This window comes from Lissotriton helveticus, chromosome 7 (assembly GCF_964261635.1).
Source record: "Lissotriton helveticus chromosome 7, aLisHel1.1, whole genome shotgun sequence".
In the NCBI taxonomy this organism is placed as follows: domain Eukaryota; kingdom Metazoa; phylum Chordata; class Amphibia; order Caudata; family Salamandridae; genus Lissotriton; species Lissotriton helveticus.
Genome location: NC_136068.1, coordinates 429,725,058 through 429,747,458, shown reverse-complemented (window position 1 = coordinate 429,747,458; position 22,401 = coordinate 429,725,058). Strand labels below are relative to the sequence as shown.

The 22,401-nt window shown below is 48.2% G+C and overlaps 1 protein-coding gene across 1 annotated transcript in view; it reads right to left on the bottom strand.

Annotated features, from left to right (window-relative positions):
• Positions 1-22,401, bottom strand: part of LOC144768549 (uncharacterized) — a 185,863-nt gene that overhangs the window by 10,482 nt on the left and 152,980 nt on the right. Inside the window, exon 2 of the mRNA XM_078652325.1 lies at positions 13,160-13,430. Within this exon, the coding sequence (XP_078508451.1) occupies positions 13,160-13,430 (271 nt within the window). The remainder of the gene's footprint in view (positions 1-13,159; positions 13,431-22,401) is intronic.

Here is a 22,401-nt window from a genome sequence, read left to right as displayed (position 1 = left end):
GCCTCACCTTTAATATTAGCTAATATTATTGTTGAGACCCGTTTGAAATCTTTCAGTAATTTCATACCTAGATTTAAAGCAGGATCTGCCCCGTATTCATTTTGAATCTGTTTCAGGACATCTGGTATTACCGCCATAGACGGAACACCATGTGTTTTTGTGTAGATTGCAGCAAAGACTGTACCCCAAGTGTCACAGTCCTCCAGGTGTGGTGCGATCCCCATTGGTAAACAGATTGTTAAAATCCTGTGTTTCTCATGAGGGGTAGTATCAGGAAATACTACCTCGATTTGAGTAATTTTTGGAGCTATCCAGAATGGAATTTGTTCCCTTTTAGTGGGAAATTTACCAATGACTGATTGTATGGTCTGTGGTGTAAGTTTATTTGTGTTCCCCTGGTAAGGGGTGTGTTGTGGAATCTTTATAGGAGGTTGGACTGTTAGAGTCCGCATGACATATTGAACCAATTGTCTATGTATTTTGATTAGTTGTTTTAGTTGAACTAATAGTTCAGCACCTGACATTTCTTCAATGGCAGGATGTGGCGTATAGCTGGCTAATACCGGCCATGTTGCTCCTGGTCTACCTAGTGGACCGAGCATGGTAATGTGATTTTGATAGTGGAATTTCAACATCCTCGAAAGGAATGTATTCCGTTGGATGTTCCTCTTCTTTGTAGAGGTGAAACACATGTGTTACTGGGTTTGCTTCAGGGAAGATAGTCCATGAATAGAATACCTCTGTCAGTCGATATTCATGTACCTCTATTACAAAAATTACCCTACCACCTCTTGATGATAGGCCATTTGTTATAAGTTTTATAGTGATGGTTTTCCTTAAATTTACCGGGACTGTGGCAGGGGGTCTCCGCCTGCAGCTAAGGAGGTTAGCAGCAGCATTCATAACTCGGAAAGACATTGTTGGATCATTTTATCTACACTTCGCCGCATTTAGCGCAGAGGAGCGCTTTTTAACTTTGGAACCAACTCGCGATCCTAGTCTCTCCCCCGGACTCCAGGACACCTACCTGATCACTCCTCCTGAGTGCACCGGCGCTCGGCTGAGCGTTGATCGCTTCAGCGGACTTTCAGCGGCAGGGGCCGCCATCTTGGGCCGGGTTGCTCGGGTGAGGTGGGAGGCGAGGCCAGTGACATCACCGCCACACCCCCGAGTCCCGCCCCTACTTAGGAGGGCTGACTGGAATCTACCCTTGGCATTCACAGGCTGACGACCCTGTGGCAGGGGGTCTCCGCCTGCAGCTAAGGAGGTTAGCAGCAGCATTCATAACTCGGAAAGACATTGTTGGATCATTTTATCTACACTTCGCCGCATTTAGCGCAGAGGAGCGCTTTTTAACTTTGGAACCAACTCGCGATCCTAGTCTCTCCCCCGGACTCCAGGACACCTACCTGATCACTCCTCCTGAGTGCACCGGCGCTCGGCTGAGCGTTGATCGCTTCAGCGGACTTTCAGCGGCAGGGGCCGCCATCTTGGGCCGGGTTGCTCGGGTGAGGTGGGAGGCGAGGCCAGTGACATCACCGCCACACCCCCGAGTCCCGCCCCTACTTAAACGGTCCATATGTGTCAGCGCAGCGGATGAGCGCAGCGGGCGCGACGAAGGCGCGCCGGAGTCGCGCCTGAGTTAAGCCCGTCTGCGCCCGTCCGCGGCCGACCGGGACCCGGGCCCACACCCCCTGGCCATTTTTTGAAGTACTCCTCTTTTGATCTATTATCATTACAACCTAGCTCCCCCTCAGGAATAGCCCTCTCTTCACTCCCCTCGCACACCTGTTCACGTATTCAAACACTGGGGCTCTCCCGCCTTCCCCTGCTGGCTGATGATATTCAGTCTATTCCACCACTGCCGAATGAACCTCGATCGGCTCCTTTATTAACACATAATATGAGATGCTACTATCTCAATACAAGGTCCCTAATTAAGAACCAGGTCAAAATCTTTCTTTTCCTGACGGAAGAAAAACCAGATCTTCTGTTGTTGACCGAAACATGGACCAATCCTCATTCCTTGCCGGACATTCTGGCATCACTTCCCTCAGACTATTATATTTTGTCTGCCAATCGTGCACAAGGGAAGGCTGGAGGTGGGGCAGCAGCAATCATTTTGAAATCTTTTCATTTCCGGGAATTACCTTCTCTCACTCTCCCCAACACCGAAAACTTGGTAATTACACTAGACTCAGAGAGTGGGGCCCTTACTCTAATTCTGTTATACCGCCCTCCCCAATACATGGCCAATTATCCAGTACTTTTGGCAGAACAACTGGCCTCCCATGTAATAAAGTACTCTAAAACTGTCCTAGTCGGGGATTTAAATTATTGGTTCGATAGAACAGAGACAGACACCCAGGCTGGAGAACTGAAGGATCTGCTTACAGATCTAAACCTGGTCCAACATATTCACTTTCCTACTCACCAGAAGGGTCATAGCCTGGACCAAATTTGGACATATAACTTACCACCATTTTCCCCTATTATAAGCCCTTGTATTTGGTCAGACCATTATCTCATCCAGTTCCCGCTAGAAATCCAAGGGCAGCATAAGGCCAAACCTCCTATGGGAAAAGAGTTCCGTAAATGGAAATCCATGGACCACCTTGGGTTCATGGACACGTTGAACAACACCCTTCCCCCATTAGGCGAAGACCTGGAGGTTGATGAGAGGGCACTGTCCTCCTGGCTTCTCCACGCAGCAGATCTGTTCGCCCCCTCTGTATACTTATCTAACATTAGAGGCAATGATGCCCACAAATGGTTCACCCAGGAACTTAGAGCACTTAAATTAGGGGTACGACAGAAAGAAAGACAGTGGAGAGCCACCTACTCCTCACAGGACAGGGAAACCTTCTGTGTTACTAGGAAAAAATATCAAAAAATTTTAAGTCAACACAAACTCAATTACTTTTCCACAAAAATTTTATCTTCATCTAACAAGTCCAAAGATATTTTTAATATAGTCAACGAACTCTGTGACAACGACAGGACAGCCCCTTCAATAGCCCCTACGCAGCAGCTATGTGATTCCCTGAATAATTTTTTCAGAGAAAAAATTGTCACTATTAAATCGAGTATCGCCAGTTCCCCAACGTCACTTCCTTTGGATGACGTCTTTTATAATCCCTCTGTACTAGATGCCTTCCCGGCCATTGATGATAAAACCTTTTCTTCACTTCTGACGAGGGTAAAGTCTGGATCCCCCAATGACATCTGCCCCCCCATATCTTCTCGGAAATCGGTCAGACCATCCCTCAGGGTATTTTACCCCTATTAAATAAATCACTGGTTCAGGGTAAGGTACCTACTGGCTTTAAACACGCCCTGCTTATCCCTCTAATAAAAAAACCAGGTCTGGACCCCCGGGACTCATCAAATTATCGTCCCATATCCCTGTTGCCGTTCTTATCCAAGATATTGGAGGCTCATGTCTCCAATTGCCTTTCCAACTTTGTGGAAACCACTGGGTTTCTGGAGCCAAATCAAGCTGGGTTCCGTCCAGGCCATTCGACCGAGACGGTAACCCTGGCAGTCCAGAATACACTTCGGTGTAATGCAGACAGGGACGTCCACCAGGCACTGGTGCTTCTTGACCTGTCTGCTGCATTCGACACGGTCGACCACACTATTTTGGTCGGCCGTGTCGGGCAGGCAGGCCTCAGAGGTACTGCCCTGAGCTGGGTGGAATCATTTTTGTCTGACCGAACTCAAGCAGTGAGACTGGGCACCTTCACAGCCCCTAGAATTAAGAACGACTGTGGCGTCCCGCAGGGTTCCTCCCTGTCTCCCCTTTTATTTAATTTATACTTGCGTCCCCTCTTGTACTCCCTGAGGAAGTTCAAAGTGTGGATCTTTAACTACGCAGATGATCTGCAATTGATCTTCCCCCTAGGGTCGCCAGATGCTGTCACTGAGTTTAGGGAGGCCATGGCTCATATCCAGAGATGGATGGGCCTCAACCACCTAAAACTTAACCCAGGCAAGACTGAACTGATCTTGCCTGGGAAGAGCGAACTCAGCTGGGGACCTCAATTTTGGCCTCCGGAGATGGGAAATCCCCCCTCCAAATCCCGCACGGTCAAGAGCCTTGGAGTCACCTTTAGTGAAGACCTCTCCTTGAAAAGTCAGGTAGGGTCAGTTGTCTCCGCATGCTTCTTTCAGCTGCGCAAGATTAGAAAGATTGCTCATTTCCTTACCCATTCTGCCCTGATACAGGTGACCATCGCCCTTGTGCTGTCTAGGCTGGACTACTCAAACAGTTTATATTTGGGCCTTCCAGCCGGGCAGCTCAAGAGGCTGCAGCTGGTTCAAAATCAGGCGGCCAGGCTGATCTGTGGGCTTCCTAAATGGCAGTCCATCAGGCTAGGCCTGGCAGATCTGCATTGGCTGCCGGTAGCCCAGAGGGCGGCCTTTAAAACCGACTGCATTATCTTTAGGGCACTACAAGGCAAGGGCCCTAAATTTATCATTAACCTGCTTGCCAGATACATCCCCTCTCGCAACCTCCGTTCTGGTCACAAAAGCTTGCTCACGGTGCCGGTTGTTAGGAAACTACGTCAGGGCGGCAGCTCCTTTCATTTTCTTGCTGCCTCCCTCTGGAACTCCTTGCCAGCTTCTTTAAGGTCACACGAGGATATCCTAGCCTTTAGACTAGCTTTTAAGACCTGGCTTTTTAGGGAAGCCTATCCTTAGATGTCCTACACTGTCTTCCTGTTGTTGTGTTGTGCTTATGAAAACTTCCTACAGCGCCATGAAGCCTACGGGCGTACGTGCGCTTTATAAGCTAAATTTAACATAACATGATTATAGCATCCTGGTCGTCTTCATTAAAGCCTGTAACGTCTAAGCCTGGCAGGGCTGCAGCTGCTGCAGCTCCGCCGGTTGCGTTGTTGTCGCCGTTATTCGACATTGTTTAATGAAAGTTGCAGAGCAAGTTTCAAGGAAACAAAGATAAGGTGCACAATGTTTTGGAACACTGTACCCTTCATTATTGGACAAACCAAAAAACGAATACATAGGATTTTCGTCCTACTCAGTTATGGCGGATATTTTATCCTTTTACCCACTACAGACGTCTATTGGAGTATTTACGGGAAAAAGGGGTCTCTAAGAAAAGCACGACTGAGTTACTTTAGTATCTACCGTTAAATTAGTGCCTTACAAAACGTTGGGCGCGATGTAGTGTAGTTCCTATATTCCCAATAGGCTCTTCGCATTGCAATAATATATCCTATAGTTTAGACGTAGGACTGGGGTCGACTAGGTCTCTATCGAATATATTAAACTTAATAGTGAGTGCCAGCTAGGTCAGAGGTCACTAGCAACGTTCTCGAATTCACAAGAAGGGATTCGTTTCTGACAACCGCATAAACATGACAACTTTGTTTCCCAAGAATATGAAATGTATATCTAGAGTCGCGGAAACAATTGATAAGAATTTCACTCGTACATGCTTCGTTTCTACAGAGTTGCAGAGAAATAGAGAGATGGGCATTTTCAATAAAAAGGGTTTATTGAACAGTCTTCTTTCTCATGCAAAAGAAGTGAACTGCTACAATCGTAATGCAGACTGCAAAGTATAATGCGTACAGCAAGAACAATATTATAAAATAATACTGTAAGAGCATTGTATGGTTTCTAAGCCATATAAAAATACATACATAAATAACAATGACTAAAAGTACTCAACTGGTGCTTCTAAAATACGCCTACCCCAATGTACCTAACCTAAGTCTAGTACGCTGGAGGAAGTAAGTATTGTGTAGCCTAGGTTTAGTTTTCTTTGCCAAGAATCTATCCAAGATTTTTCTGAAGTTCTAATCAGCTCCATACCTTAGTTTAGAATGAAGGAGGTCTGGAATCTCTGTCTCGGGACTCGATTTCTCAACACTCCGCGAGGGGAGCTTGGAAACACTGGAGCTGGATTCTCAGCGAGAGAAAGGACAGCTTCTCAATCAGTGCGTCAGCTGGAGGGTCGGCTTCCTTCGGCACTTGCTGTAGCGAGCTACATCAGGCATGTAGATAGTCGAATTGCTCTGAACCACCGAGTCGTGCTAGAGCAAGGGAAGGCATATTTATACCGTGAAGGTGTCTAGTTTGACGTAAAGTTGGGTATGATAAAGTCAGGAAAGAAACCCTAGGGAATAGTAGTTCTTTGTAAAGTACATGATGTGAGAAGTTGGCCTGATATGTGATGTTCACTATTCTAGTGGGCACAGTGTATCAGTCCAAACAACCTTTATGGTGATGGTTGTAAAGTCAACCTTATAGACCAGCTATCCTAGTGGTAGCATGGACAAAGCAGTCTTAGGCTAAAGCTTCAGAGAACATGTGAAGCCAGCTGTTTTACCATATGTAACCCCTTGAATACCAAATGAAAGGACACCACACAGGTTATATATAAAATATATATGTATTTATTAATAACACAACCCCTCTGAACTCTTAATGAGGTAAGAGGCTAAAGCACATAACAAGTTACTCCATTATCATACAATAAGTTGCACAAAATACAGTCGAGCCCTAGGGGCGTTGCAATCCATATACTAAAATAGTGGTATAAGAACCACGCCAGAAACAGAGGATAGGCCTAGGGCCTAGGGAATTGCTAGGGCTATGCTGAGCTAACGAGAGTTAGGAAGCAGGAGGCCCATGGGATGCGTGTGCAGTGTCTAAACACACACGCGGGTTACCATAGGGATACAATGGGAACGTAAGAGTGAGAAACTAGTTGATTTAGGACACTTCCGGATGGACTAGGAGAAAGCTACTTAAAACTAGGACACTTGAATAGTCAATACCCACAGGCGCACTGGAGTACTCGCGTTACCTCACCCACAGGAGCCGGGTGCACAGGTGTCAAGTTGTGTCTGGTTTCGTCGCTGAATCCTATGGAGACCTGTAAAAAGATGCTGCAGGCGACCAGGAGAGAAGTGTCCGGTTGGATCAAAGGGTGGATTGAGGATGAAGAGTACCTGAAAACAGAGGGGACAGAGTCTAGGTCACTAGCCAGTGACCAGAAAGGAACCAGGGAGGAACCAGGCGATGTCGGGTGCGATCAGGTGAAGATGCAAAGCTTGTCTCTGCAGCCACGTGGACCAGGAGGCGTCGACAACAACCAGTCGCTGGATACGGTCTGTCCCATGAAGTATCTTGCTGTCAGCATTGTCGGGTTCCGGATTGGAGTCAACAGGCCTTGGCAAATGCAACCCACGCAGGAATCAAAGATGGGCTTCTGTTCAGACCAGCAAGGTCTGGGGGGCTTCTCCTTTTCAGGGAAGCAGGAGCCAGCCTGGAGCCCTGTCAACCTGTTCAGGGAAGGAGTCTGCTTGAGATTGGGCTGAGACCATCACAGCCCTAATAACCTTTTCAGGGAGGATATCTTGAGCTGGGGCTGTGGCTATCACAGCCCCACTAACCTTTCCAGGAAGACCTACCATTTTGGAATGGGTTTCTTGTTCTACCTCAGCCCAGGCTGAGATTTCTAGATCATTTCCCAGTAGACAATCTACAGGCAAGTTTGTAGATACTGCCACTCTCTTTGGGCCAGTGACACCTCCCCAGCTGAGACTTACTACTGCCATGGGATGATCTTTCTGTACTCAATCAATATTGACCACCTGGTATGTGTACCCAGGTAAAAGTTGTCCTGAGGGGACTAGACTCTCAGTCACCATAGTGATGCTAGCCCCTGTGTCTCTACAGGCGACAACATTCTGACCATTGATGAAGGGCTCCTGTCTGTACTTGCCCAAAGTGTCGGTACAAGCAGTGAAGTTGGCAAACCCCATGCCATTCTCATAGACAAGAGTAGCTAGTGTAGGGGACCTGGTTAGGCCAGAGTCCACCTGAGTTCCCCAAGTAAACCCAGCCAAATTCTTGGGGGCACTCCCACCGCCTGGGGGATTACTACTAATAGTAACAGGAGGTTTTGGAGTAGTACTTGGAGGAACATTTTCCTTTTTGTTGGCTTTTGGGCAACTGCTGTCAGTTTTCCAATGGCCAGGCTGGTTACAGACATGGCAATAAGGTTTCTTAATGGTAGAGGAAGGAGTTTGGGACCCACCCCCCTCAGAGGAATTTTGGGGCCCTGTAGTGGATTTGTCCTTAGATTTATCCCCACCTTTCTCTTGAGGCTTAGTATTATCTTTCATTTGGTCACCAACCTGATTTTTAGGCCTAACCCTGGTTCTGACCCATTTGTCTGCCTTCTTACCCAATTGAGAGGTCAGATCAGAGTCTACCAGGTGTTGATGTGGAAGCTGGTTCTGACAATTATTAAGGATCTGCTCCCTCATAATCAAATTATACAATCCTTTATAGTCATGTACCTTGCTGCCCAATAACTAGCCCTCCAGAGCCTTAGTAGCACAATCTACAAAATCAGTCCAGTCCTGAGTCTGTGTCTTCTGGGTATCCCTGAACAACAACCTATATTGCTCAGTGGTTAAGCCAAACCCATCAATCAGAGCACTCTTCAGGAATGTATAGTTGTTAGCATCCTCATCACTAACTGTGAGGAGCTTGTCTCTACCTTTTTCTGAAAAGGAGAGCCATAAGATTGCTGCCCACTGACTTTGGGGTACCTGCTGTACTTTGCAAGCCCTCTCCAAAGCAGTAATCCACTTGTAGATGTCATCCCCAACTTTGTAGGGGGGCACAATCTTACTCAGGTTTCTATTATCATAGGCCCTGTCTTTATCCTTAGGGATAGTGCTGCCACCAGTGGGTTCTAACCCACTCAACTTTTGCTCTCTGACAAGGGCAAGTTTCTCCTTGGCGAGGGCAGTTTCTTCCCTCTCAATCCTCAGATTGACTTCCTTCATCCTTGCCTGATGCTCTCTCCTCTGGGGGAAGTCATTCCCCTCTGAGCAGAGGCATTAGAGCCCCTAGAAGCAATAGAGTGGAGAGAGTCCCTAGAGTGGGACCTTCTCCTCCTACACCTCTGGTTAAGTCCACTTAGAGGCCTGTATGGGGCTAGCCCTTCATCAGCCCCATGTGGCTTAGATTAGCCTGGCTAAGTCTTCTAACTTGGACCTGGCTGTCTACATCCTCCCCAGAAACTTCTGCCTCTATCTCTTCCTCATCATCTATGACAGTAGGGTCAGTGGCATCTTCTGTTGAGGGTAGTACCTCATCTGCATTACCTGAGGGGCCTGAACTAGAGGCTTTCTGAACATCATATTCTTCCATGAGTTGTATCAGGTGCTTTAGGGTAGGGTCAGAACCCTGTTTTAACCTTCTAGAGGTGCACAAGTGCCTTAGCTCTTGGAAAGTTAGGGTATCATATCTGGAAGGTATCCTTAAAGGATCTACCTCCACTGGGAGAGATCCACTTGGTTCTGCTCTCAGAAACATGATCTAGTGAGGTGTGGTGTGTGCATCTACCTACACTAAGTGTTACCTACTAAACCTCTCTTGGAGTTGTAGTCAGGGTATGCTAAGCCCTTTGCTCTACAACAACTAAGTTCAGTAGAACTTAAGTATTATAAGACTTGTTATATGTACCTATAGGTACCTAATGTGATCTTTCAAATGATATCTTAAGATTACAATTGGTAAAACAACAGCAAGCTCTTATGCCACCGCCGCCATCAATGTGAGAAGTTGGCCTGATATGTGATGTCCACTATTCTAGTGGGTACCCTGTATCAGTCCAAACAACCTTTATGGTGATGGTTGCAAAGTCAACCTTATAGACCAGCTATCCTAGTGGTAGCATGGACAAAGCAGTCTTAGGCTAAAACTTCAGAAAGCATGTGAAGCCAGCTTTACCATATGTAACCCCTTGAATACCAAATAAAAGGACACCACACAGGTTATATATAAAATATATATGTATTTATTAATAACACAACCCCTCTGAACTTTTTATGAGGTCAGAAGCTAAAGCACATAACAAGTTACTCAATTATCATACAATAAGTTGCACAAAATACAGTCGAGCCCTAGGGGATTGCAAACCATATACTAAAATAGTGGTATAAGAACCACGTCATGAACAGAGAATAGGCCTAGGGCCTAGGGAATCGCTGGGGCTACACTGAGCTAATGAGAGTTAGGAAGCAGGAGGCCCACAGGATGCGTGTGCAGTGTGTAAACACACACACGAGTTACCATAGAGGACACTTCCGATTGGACTAGGAGAAAGCTACTTAAAACTAGGACACTTGGATAGTCAATACCCACAGGAGCACCGCAGTACTCGCGTTACCTCACCCACAGGAGCCGGGTGCATAGGTGTCAAGTTGTGTCGGTTTCGTCGCTAAATTCTATGGAGACCTGTAAAAAAATGCTGCAGGCGACCAGGAGAGAAGTGTCCGGTTGGATCCAAGGGTGGATCGAGGATGAAGAGTACTTGAAAGCAGAGGGGACAGAGTCTGGGTCACTAGCCAGTGACCAGGAAGGAACCAGGCGATGTCGGGTGCGATCAGGTGAAGATGCGATGCTTGTCTCTGCAGCCACGTGGACCAGGAGGTGTCGACGACAACCAGGCACTGGATACAGACTGTCCCAAAAAGGATCTCACTGTCGGCGGTGTCGGCTTCCAGATTGGAGTCAACAGGCCTTGGCAAATGCAACCCACACATGAATCAAAGATGGACTTCTGTTCAGAACAGCAAGGTCTGGGGGGCTTCTCCTTTTCAGGGAACCAGGAGCCAGCCTGGAGCAGCCAGGCAGGTTGTGCAAATTTAAGGGTTTGTCGTCACAGAGGCCACTAGCCAATGGGCAAGTGACCGGACAGATGCGTTGAGCACAAAAGTACTAGCAGGCCCCACGCGGCACTTGGTGAGTGTGGGGGGCTGTGCATCAGTGCAAAAGGTGCTTGGAGCTGGGGCTTCTCAATCCCTAATGCACACCTTCGAGGGTGCCTTGGAAGCTGCACAAGTAGCAATGAGCAGGTTTTCCAAGATGTCCGGTCCCACGTCTCTCGTCACCTACACGGGTCTCCGCTTTCCTGTGGCTGTGGATCCGGGTCAAAGAAGTCTGTAAGTCTAGGTCTTGTCAGGCTCTGTGCTCGTGCTGCGGTGGGAGCATCGAAAAAGCAAACCACAGATCACTTGATGGTGCCTGTTTGCACAGGGTGGTCATTCCTTGACCACAAAGGAGATTCTTCTAGTTGCAGTAGAATGTTGAAGGTCCAGAGTTTCATTTCAAGTTTCAGTTCAGGATAAATCTAAAGTCTCTTGACTCAGCTCCTACCTTTATACCAATCAAAGGGGCTGGATTGCCTGCTAAGTCCCTCCTATGGGTGGGACCAGGGAAGGAGGTGGTTGCACCCCTTTCCCTTTGTCCAGTTTCGTGCCAGAGCTGGGGCTGGAGTGCCCCAGCAACTGGTTTCAACCGGACGATGCATGGAGCACCTTGTGTGCCCCAGGCAGTGTCTCATTTCATTCAGCCCTCCCTGCCCCAATACACTAAGGCCTGTCTGGGGTGGTGCTAGCCCCTCCCAAGGCAGGAAATCTATTGTCCAAGCCTCCCTCACTGTAAGGACTCCCAGCAGCAGGAGGTCAGACTTATGTCTGTGGCAGCAACATCCATTTTGTGATGCTGAGGCTCTGGTTAACTTTAACCGGGATTAACAGGAACAAAATGTCTTCTCCCTCTAGAAGGGTGGAATGCTACCCCCGTCACCAGAACTGGTGAGGGGGTAGTATTCCAAAGTGTATGACACATTACACGACATGTTTCGATAAAGCCAAACCAAAGTTAGCAATAACCGCGAGGATTATAATGCACTTAAGAGTTTATGGTATGGCTATATCATAGAACAGCTATAAGGAGATGGTTCCGAAAGCTGCAGACAGGCTCAGACATGCTAGAGCCTCATCTCACATAAAACCAAGCACTCTGCCCTCAGGATTGTTAAGTCTTGCCATAGGAGTGACTTATAGGTATATATGTGTCTAGATATAATGGTAGGTATAGGAATACTATACCTAAGCAAGGGGTAGTTACATGACCTTGCCTCAGCTGAGGGATCAGCTAGTTGTGTCAATCTGGATGGCCAGCCAGGGGTGGCATAAGATATGCTGCAGCCCCTGGTAGACCTTGGATGCCCCTATGCCATGGGTGCCTATGGTACACTATACAGGGGCTCACAAGGTGACCCAACATCCAATTAGTTATGTACCTAAAGTACATGGAGTTCATTTTACAGTGAGAGCAGATAGCCTGGGGCCCTGATTAGCAGGATCCCAGGCCAACTAAGTCAAAAACTAGCTAAACACTAGGCAAAAAGTTGGGGGTAACCATAGTCAGATTTCCATCCTCCTACACATGAGTTCTTGGACAAAACAATATTCAAGCAAGGGGAAGGTCCTTTACTGCTTAAGCCGATTTTCCTAAAAATCATTGTGAAGTTTTGTACAGGTGGAAGTACCCATGCTTGTATTTGGTCTACACGGGCTATGTCTAAATAAGGGCTTGATTTCTATGCCTATATAAGGGCAATGTGAACTGTACCTATATAAGGGCATGAATCTGGAAAATTCACTCGGAGCCTAAAACGCCACACAACATCACTACATAGACCACAACAGTGCATGTAACCCTGATCATCGGCCATGACTGAGCCATGTCAAGGCCACACAGCACAACACCCTGCCAGTGGCTTAGGTCTACCAGAAACACAATGTGCTCTGCCCACACCTAGGGACATGATGTGGGCACACCACTTGTTGCCACTGACAGACCTTGAGGGAACTGGAGGGGACAACACACACACCTATTGCAACCTGACAGTTCACAATGGCAAGTAGCCCATGCCAAACACCATGTTGCACTCTGGGGCACATTGTTGTCAGATGTGTGGGCTTCAACCTTCATGGTGCATGCAGTGTACGCATTGATGTTGTCACACTCAGATAGTGAACACTGCTGTTCAATCCCAAATACATTCCCAAGACTATCCCAATGCTGAATAACCATGAAGATCATTACACATACGGCCATGGGAATGCACAGCAGGGAGGATCACCTTTCTAAGAACAGTTTGGCCTTTTGCATGACACTGGCACCCGTCCCAGCAGCCACTTACATGACACAGCACTGCACCACCTCACGAACATCACATAGGCCACCGCTGCCACAGGCCCTGTACACATGCATCCGCTCCCAGCCAAAGCCACCCTCCCCAAATACTCACCCCTGCCTTGCTGCCGATGCTCCTTCAGATGTGCATCCAGCTCAGGAGGAATCACTGCCAAGATGCGGCCCATCAGTGGTGTCATGCTGCACCGTGCTGACCGCCCTGTGCGAGGGAGCAGCCCCAAGGTCATCTCTGCCACATCCTTTGCCAGCCGGCTGATGTCATCCCACCTCTTGTGGCAGTGGGTGCGTCGTTGGTTAGACACCTGCAGAGCTCGTACCTTTGCTGCAATGGCCCTCCACACGTCCTTACGCTGCTGTACCTTGAGCTGCAGGCATGGGAGACAAGAGGGGGAAATGATCAGTGACACTGTGACATGTACCAACATCTATCAGTACAGTAGCAAGACACAAACTCATTCCCAAATGTAATCTCTGTCCATCCTACCCTGGGGTACATCTGCATTGGGCACTCAGCATGGGCTAAGCTGTTGTAATTGCATTATGAGGGCGTACAGAGTCCCTGCTAATCTCACACACATGCAGGATGACAGCACTGAACCCCCTCTGTGGCTTGCACACATCTCCAGTCCTATGCATGTCTGGCCACTACATACATCAAATATCGACCTGTGTCTGTGGGTAGTCTCACTGTGTGCATGACTGTGCAGCATTCAATGAGCATGTCCTGTGAACATATCTGTATGTCATGTGTGTGGCTTTCTGGGACATGGACTCACAAATAAAATATAGATCTACACAAGTGTGGTTGTGTGCATTTATACAGGGCTGAGATGGTGCATAGCTGGATTTCTGTGTAAAGGAACAAGAGTAATTTGAGAAGTTGGCCTGATATATGATGTTTCCAATTCTGGAACCACCTTGTATCAGTCCAAACAATCCCTTATGGTGTCTGGTTGTAAGTCAACCTTATTAGACAAGCTATCCTAGGGGTAGCATGGACTAAGCAGCCTAAAGGCTTAACTTAAGAGGTCGTGTTAAGCGAGCTGTTTTACCAATCACAATCCTGTAATACCAAATGAAAGGACACCACACAAGTATATATTATAAAAATATATGTATTTATTACTAAAAACAATCCCCAGTATTCTTTATGAACAAAGGGGCACAAGCGTTAAATCAAAAGCACAGTATAACATACAAAGTTGCACAATTTTGGATGAGGGCGAGGGGCCACTCAAACCATATACTAAAAAAATGGTATAAGAGATACCAATCGATCAGTGGTTAGGCCTAGGGCCTAGGGACTCGCTGGGAGCAGTCGGGACAAGCAATGCTGAAGTCGGGAAAAGCCCGCGGGATTCGGGTGCAGTTCTGAAAGCACAAGCATGTACCAATGTTAGTCAATGGTGCGTAAAAGTTACACAAATAGAGTTTAAGGACACTTCTGCTGAACCTAGAAAGACAAAACTTTAGACACAAACCCCAGAGGTGTGTACCAGTGTGGGAACACCGGCGTTGCAATGTTAACCTCACCCACAGGAAGCGGGTGCACAGGGTCGAAGTTGAGTCGGGTTTCGTCACGCAGGTTCTTGGTGCTTGAAGCTGAAAGGGCTGCAGGCGGGGTGAAGGAGAAGTGTCCGGTGGGGTCCAAGGGTGGACCCAAGTCGAAAAGTACCTGAAAGCAGAGGGGACAGAGTCTGGGTCACTCAGCAGTGACCAGGGTGGAACCAGGACGGAACCAGGCAATGTCGGGCGCAATCAGGTGGTTGTCGAGGAGCTTCTCTCCACTGTCACGTGGGCTCTGGGGCATCTACGATGTCCAGGAGCGGGTCACGATCTGTCCAACGCAGGCTCTCGCCGTCGGCGTAATCGGCTTCAAGATTGGAGCAAACAACACTTGGCAAAAGCAATCCACGAGGAACTGGAAGATTGCTTCTCACTTGGTCCAGGAGGGTCAGAGTGGGTGCTCCTTTTCAGAGGAGCGGGTGCAAATCTGGAGCTACCAGAATCACAAGTCGTATTTCAAGTTTCGTCGGCACAGGGGCCAGAAGCCAGCTGGCAAGTGACCGGGCCAACGCGTTGAGCCAAAAGAAGCAGAAGGGCCCCACGCAGCACTCGTCGAGTGTGGAGGGCTGAACTTCGGTGCAAGAGTGGCTCGGGGTTGGGGCTTCTCAAACCCCGTTGTACAGCTTCGAGGGTCACTCATGGGCTGCACGGTCAGCGTCTCGTGGTCTTTTCAAGATGGCGTGCCCCACGCTTCCGGTCGCCTCCACGGGTCTCAGCTCTGCAGGGACTGTGGATCGGGCTGTTGGAAGGCCGGCAAGCTTGATCTCGTCAATCTCTGTCGCTCGAGTTCCGGCGGGAACTGCAACAAAGCAGATGTTGATGGCTGGATGGTGCCTGTTTGCACAGGGTGGTCACTCCTTGACCACAAGGGAGATTCTTCAGTCTTCTACGTCGAGTAGGATGTCGAAGGGTCCAGAGTTTCATTTCTTATGTTTCATCAGGATAATCTGAAGTGCATTGGCACTGCTCCCATTCTTATACCAATCTAGGGGGCTGGATTACCTGCTAGGTCCCCTCCTATGGGTGGGACCCAGGAAGTGGGTGGATACACCCCCTTCCTTTGATCCTGGCCTCGCTGGGACAGGGGCTGGAGTGCCCCAGAACCGGTTTGGCCGGATTATGCAAGGGGCAGCCTTGTGCTCCCCATGCAGTGTCTGGTTTCTTTCAAACCTCCCTGCTACAATCCACTATCTCCTGTCTGGGGGGGTGTGACACCTCCCTGCGACAGGAAACCCTTTGTCCAGGCCCCCTTGGCTGAGTTTTGGTCAGCTACAGGGGGTCAGACCTGTGTCTGTGGCAGAAGCATCCATTTTGTGGATCTGAGGCTCTTTTAAAATTAACCGCATTTCAGTAAAGTAACATGTCTTCTCCCTCTAGAGGGATGGAATGCTATCCCCGTCGCCAGGACTGGCGAGGGGATAGTATTCCAAATCGTATGAGACCTTACACGACATGTTTTGATAAAGCCAAACCAAAGTTTCTATATAACCGCGAGGATTATAATGCACTTAATAGTATATGGTATGACATTATCCTGAAACAGCTTAGGGAGTTGTTCCCGACAGCTGCAGACAGGCTCAGCTCATGCTAGAGCTCCATCTCACATTAAACCACGCACTCTGCCTCCAGGATTGATGAGGCCTTCCATAGGAGTGGCTCACAGGTTTATATGTGTCCAGATATAGGTTTAGATATAGGTATACTATACCTAAGCAAGAGGTGATTACACCATCTTGCCCCAGCTGAGTGATCAGCCAGTTGTGTCAATTTAAGAACCAGCCAGGGGTGGCAAAAGATATGCTGCAGCCCCTGGTAGGCCTTGGTGGCACCTATGCCCTGAGCACCTATAGTGCATGGTACAGGGGCTGACAAGGAGTCCATTTCCAATTGTGGTATGTACCTATAGCACATGTTTTAATAATTTAGAGAGAGAACAGCAGGCTGGGGGTCTGATTAGCAGGCCCACAGCCTCAGAAGTCGAAAACCAGTGAAGCAAAAAGCAAAAATTTGGGGTGACCATAGGATAGCAGACCCTACTCTCCTACACAACCCCCCCCCCCCAAACGCAGGGACATTAAACTAACCTTGACCAGATAAGTCTTCATGTTCTAAGTGGAAGTACCTGGAGAGACCATCTGCATTACCATGGTCAGTCCCTGGGCGGTGCTCCACTGTAAAGTCCATCCCCTGTAGGGAAATGGACCACCTGAGCAGTTTGGGATTTTTACCCTTCATCTGATTTAGCCACAAGAGGGGCTTATGGTCTGTCTGAACTAGGAAGTGAGTACCAAACAAGTATGGCCTCAACTTCTTCAGGGCCCAAACCACAGCAAAGGCCTCCCTCTCAATGGCTGACCAACGTTTCTCCCTGGGGGTCAGCCTTCTGCTAATAAAAGCAATGGGCTGGTCTTGACCATCTTGATTAAGTTGTGAAAGCACAGCTCCCACCCCCAACTCAGAAGCATCTGTCTGTACAATGAACTGTTTAGAGTAGTCAGGACTCTTCAGGATAGGTGCAGAGCACATGGCCTTCTTCAGGTCATCAAATGCCTTTTGACAGCTAACTGTCCACTGAACCTTTTTTGGCATCTTCTTGGATGTCAAGTCATTTAATGGTGTCACAATGGACCCATAGTTTTTCACAAACTTTCTGTAATACCCAGTCAGGCCCAAGAAGGCTCTGACTTGTGTCTGGGTAGTTGGAGAAGCCCAGTCCTGTATGGTCTGGATCTTGCTCTCCAGTGGCTGAACCTGACCTCCACCTACTAGGTGGCCCAGGTACACAACCTTGCTCTGCCCTATCTGGCACTTGGTAGCCTTGATAGTCAGGCCTGCCTTTTGCAGGGCCTCCAGAACTTTCTTCAGGTGGATCAGATGATCCTCCCAGGTGGAGCTAAAGACAGCAATATCATCTAGATATGCTGCACAAAAGTCATCCAACCCAGCAAGGACTTGGTTCACCAACCTTTGGAAAGTGGCAGGTGCATTCTTCAAACCAAAGGGCATTACCACAAACTGATAATGTCCACTAGGGGTAGAGAATGCTGTCTTGGCTTTTGACTCTTCAGCTAGTCTGATCTGCCAGTAGCCAGCTGTCAAATCAAATGTGCTCAGAAACTTGGCAGAAGCCAATTTATCAATGAGCTCATCTGCTCTTGGAATGGATTTATTCTGTAATATGTGTTCACGGGGTAGCCGGAGCAAAACCCTCATGGCGGCTAGCAATTCTAATAGATCCATAGATGATTTCCTAGTCAAAACCAATCTGGCGATTGACGAGGAAATCAGCAAAATGCAGCACAAGGTCTCTTTAGAACTTGATGCTGCACGAAGGCTGTCGGCGCATATTGCTAGCTCCAAAAAATCTTCCCTGGGGAATATTGCATCTGCCCGTACCCCTGATCGCTCTGCCGCCCCACGGCTTCTGATAACAACGGCAGTTATGCATCCTGCTCCCTCCACTATTCCTTTACATTCCCCTTTAATCTCCCAACCTGATCCAGTGCTACAGAGTACTGGCCCTGCCCCTCTATTTAGTATCGCGGGTTCCTTTCCCCCTCCCAAAACAAGTCAAGCTGCCAGCCATTGTAGTGCCAAGAAAGCCGCAGCATATAAAAAGAAATGCCTGGCGAGAACTATACACGCTAGGAAAAAAGCCAGAATAGCAAGGTTAAAGTTTTTTAATAATAGAAGGGCCATGGGTTCTCCTGGGATGAAAGATGTTAACCCCAAACTGACTCAAACTGTTTCTAATGGGGAAGTTACTCCGGAAATATCGAGTTTGGTCGAAGATGGTATTCTTAGCATCCCTCCTAGTCAGAACAATACAAATATCTTGGAGGGCCGGGTGAGCGGACCCGTGCATGACAGGGAGGGTGATAGCGAATTCCTCCAATTAGTCTGGGGTACGTTAAAGCAGCTACTTTCCCCCCTGGAACTGAGGCTTTCTCGCATAGAGAATAACCTCCTTGAAATGGATAGGACCATAGTCACTCTAGCCAGCTTGAGCCTTAAGGAAATGGATGCTAAGCTCATACGTGTAATTGAACCCACTCCTCAGCCCAAAGAAACAGAATCTGTTCAATCTCTGTTACAACCAGTCCAAAGCATCCCTGTGACCCTACCTATACCTAAACCTATTCCAAAACCCCGCACCACTATTGTAAATACTACTGTACCTACCCCGAGTCCAGCAGTACTTAAACCCTTCTACCCGCAGAAACCAGCATACAGGTCGAACACTGTCTCCAGGGCACCAGTTAACCACCCCCCTAGGCCACCCTCGGTCCACAACCGAACACGTCAGGCCAGTCGACACAACTTCCGCGGAGGGTTTATCGACCTCCCGCCAGAAGCAGGGTCGTACGTTATTATTCTAGCCGGTGTTCCAGAGTTGGATCAACAATCCCAGGAGAATGATTTCTCTCTAAAAAATAAAGTCATCCACTGGCTTAATTCCAATAAACAACTCCCCGACCATCAAAGAAGTAGTATACTTATGGTTCGGAGAGTTCCTTGGATTGGTCGTACGTACAAGTCCATAGCCGGCGACTGTGTGGTGGTATCATTTTCTGATCCCCACACAGCCCAGTGTCTATGTGCAGGGCCATCTTTTGAGGCCAATTCCACAATAGTGGTGAGGCCTCTCACCTTTTTCTACCCTCCTAGACAACAACCAGTGAGTGAGGGGTCATGGTCCACTGTTAGAAATCCTAGTCGACTGACACATAGTTTTGTTGGACAAAATCAACTTAATTGGTGGCAAGGGGTCCCCACTTCCAACAGGTTCGGCTGCCTGGAGGAGGTGGATTGACTCGGGAGGTCTGGAGATTTATCACCCCTCAAGATTACTCCCCACCAACGGAGGCCTCCACCCCTAAATACATCCCTTTGGCTGAAGGATACATTGACAACAAGCTTAGACGAACCGATCCAGACGTCAGCCATGACTAATCCTTCCCCACCAATTGCTACCAGCCTATCGGGCCCCACACATCCCTCTCCAACTTATAGGGCCCACCAGGAATTTAACGATATGGCTGTGAGCCCGTCTCGCGCTCAAGTACCACATATAACTGTAATCTCGTGGAATGTGGCTGGGCTCTACAGTAAATTAGACTGCCCAGAGTGGGGCTTTTATCTTAGTTCCAAAAATGTAATACTCTTACAGGAAACTTGGGCGCGAGAAGCAGTAGACCTACCTGGCTTTGCTTCTTTCTCCAAAACAGCCAAGTGGGAGGGTAAGGGGAGACCATCTGGGGGATTACTGATAGGGATAGCGACGGATCTAGGCTGCCAAGCCTCCGTTCTGGAGACCGCTTCCCATGATCTGTTGGCTGTCCTACTAGAGTGGCCGGACGCATTGAAGCTTCTAGTTATTAACATCTACTCTAGGCCCACCAAAATGCATAACGAATCGCCCACTATAGATGAGTTAGCTAGGTTTCTAGAGGGCATCCCGTGTGATCTCCCCTGTCTAGTTGGGGGTGATTTGAACTCCCACTACGAACCTCTGCCCGGATTACGCGATGGTCCGTCCCTGGATGAAGACTCCAGCTGGCTAATACCTGAGTCGGCGGCACCACCGCCTAAGGCATGGACTCCCCTAGCCCTACAAATAAATGCCCTTACTCTTAATCTTGGTCTCAGGGCATGCAATGGGCGCTGTACTTCGGATATACCAAGTAATCCGACTTACAACAAACCTGGTAGCGAATCCCGACTAGACTATATTATGGTCAAAACCTTCATGTGGCCAGCAATAATCGACTTCAAAGTATGCCCAAGAACGGACAGCGACCATAATTCACTGGAACTGACTTATTCCATCCCTAGGAACCAGGACCTATTACAGGGATCTGGCAGTGACAAGTCTGGCCTCCTACTTGAAAATAATCGTAGGAAAGTCAAGTGGGAGAAGCTGGCTAGTAGTATAGACAAAATACCCTGCCTCTATGAAAGGCTAATTCCATTATTAGAGTATGCCTTCGACCTAGGCACTAAAGACCTAGATGAAGTAACTAGAGGAGAACTAGCAATTATACACAAAAACATTACAGACTCCCTTGAACAAGACTTGTTCACATTCTCTACGAAAAGGAAGGGCTATAAGCCAAAGACCTCGTGGTATAATGCCACGTGTAGGAAGGCTAAGGCCCATTTGCTATCTGCCATCAAGGGACGCCTTGGCAGGGAAGAAATCCGGGATAGGAGAAATAAGTACAAGTCCCTTCTAGTGGATGCCAAGGCGGAATGGGACCACGATTATTGGGAGAACCTCATGAAAGCACTTTCAACCAGAGACTCATGCAAATTCTGGCGGGTAGTAGCGAATGGCACGACTGAGTTGTCTCCAGCATTAGAGCCCAACATAGCCCCCTCAGTATGGCAGGCCCACTTTGAAGCGCTGTATGCAGAGGGTGGTGGGGATCCTAGTAGCGCGAGATTTTTGATTACACCTACCCCTTCGGGGGCTTTATTCACAGAAAAAGAGGTGAGGGAGGCCATCAAAGGCCTAGCTGCTGGAAAAGCACCGGGATTGGACGGGGTCCCGGGGGACCTGTTTAAACAGGAACCAGGGATTTGGGCACCGTACCTCACACTTATATTTAATGCTATCCAGGGGGGAATGACTGTGCCCGATACTTGGATGGGAGCAGAGGTAGTCCCAATTTATAAAAAGGGATCCCCTCTGCTCCCATCCAACTATCGTCCTATCAGTCTGATAGATATATCACAAAAACTCTTTGGCAGACTGATCTTAAATCGTTTGCAGGTGTGGATTCATGAAATGGATATTTTGTCCCCATACCAGGCAGGATTTCGGGAGGGTGTATCTACTACAGACCAAATATTCAGGCTACAACTGCTCTATTGGAGAACAGCGGTAATCGAGGGCGGCAGTCTATATACCATCTTTGTAGACCTACGTGCCGCCTTCGATTTGGTTCCTAGAGCAAGGCTGTGGAGCGTCATGATAGAGCTGAAAGTCCCAGAGGATATTTTGGCAATCCTGATGAGACTCCATTCCAACAATTATGCCCGCGTTAGGTGTGGCAAAGGTGGCAAACTAACCGAAAGGTTCCCCGTTCGCAGAGGTGTAAGACAGGGTTGTGTGCTTGCACCCACCCTGTTTTGTATCTTTGTGAACGGGGTAGTTGCCCACCTCAACAGGATTGCTAACTCTGATGCCCCAAAGTTGACTGGCAACAGGGTGCCTGCAATTATGTTTGCGGACGACACCCTGTTGCTGTCTAAATCCCCGATGGGGATCCAACGCATTCTGGATGGCTTCCTAGACTTCTGCTCTGAGCGGGGACTGGAAGTTAATCCCCAAAAAACTAAATTCATGATTTTAAATCCTAACTCCCGAAATAGAGCCCCTCCAAAGCTAGGAATGGTCCAGCTAGAACGGGTCCACAATATTGAATACTTGGGCATTACTATAAATGAACATTTCACTTGGTCGTCCCACCAGGCCAAAGCTGCCATCAAACTGGCACAGTTGGCGGGTGGCACTTTGCGCCTGGCAAACAAATCAAGCTATCGACCACTTACCCCAATTATTCATATATATAAAACACAAGCGAGGGCAGGGGTTACCTACGGGGGTGAGTTGTGGGGCTACATTCAACATCCGAAGTTACAGGCCACGGAAAATAAATTTCTGAGACAGGTAGTTGCCCTTCCCCAGAGTACCCCATTACTTCCACTCAGATTAGATCTGGGTATTAAATCCATAACAGAGGAGTTGGGACTCAAACCCCTAAA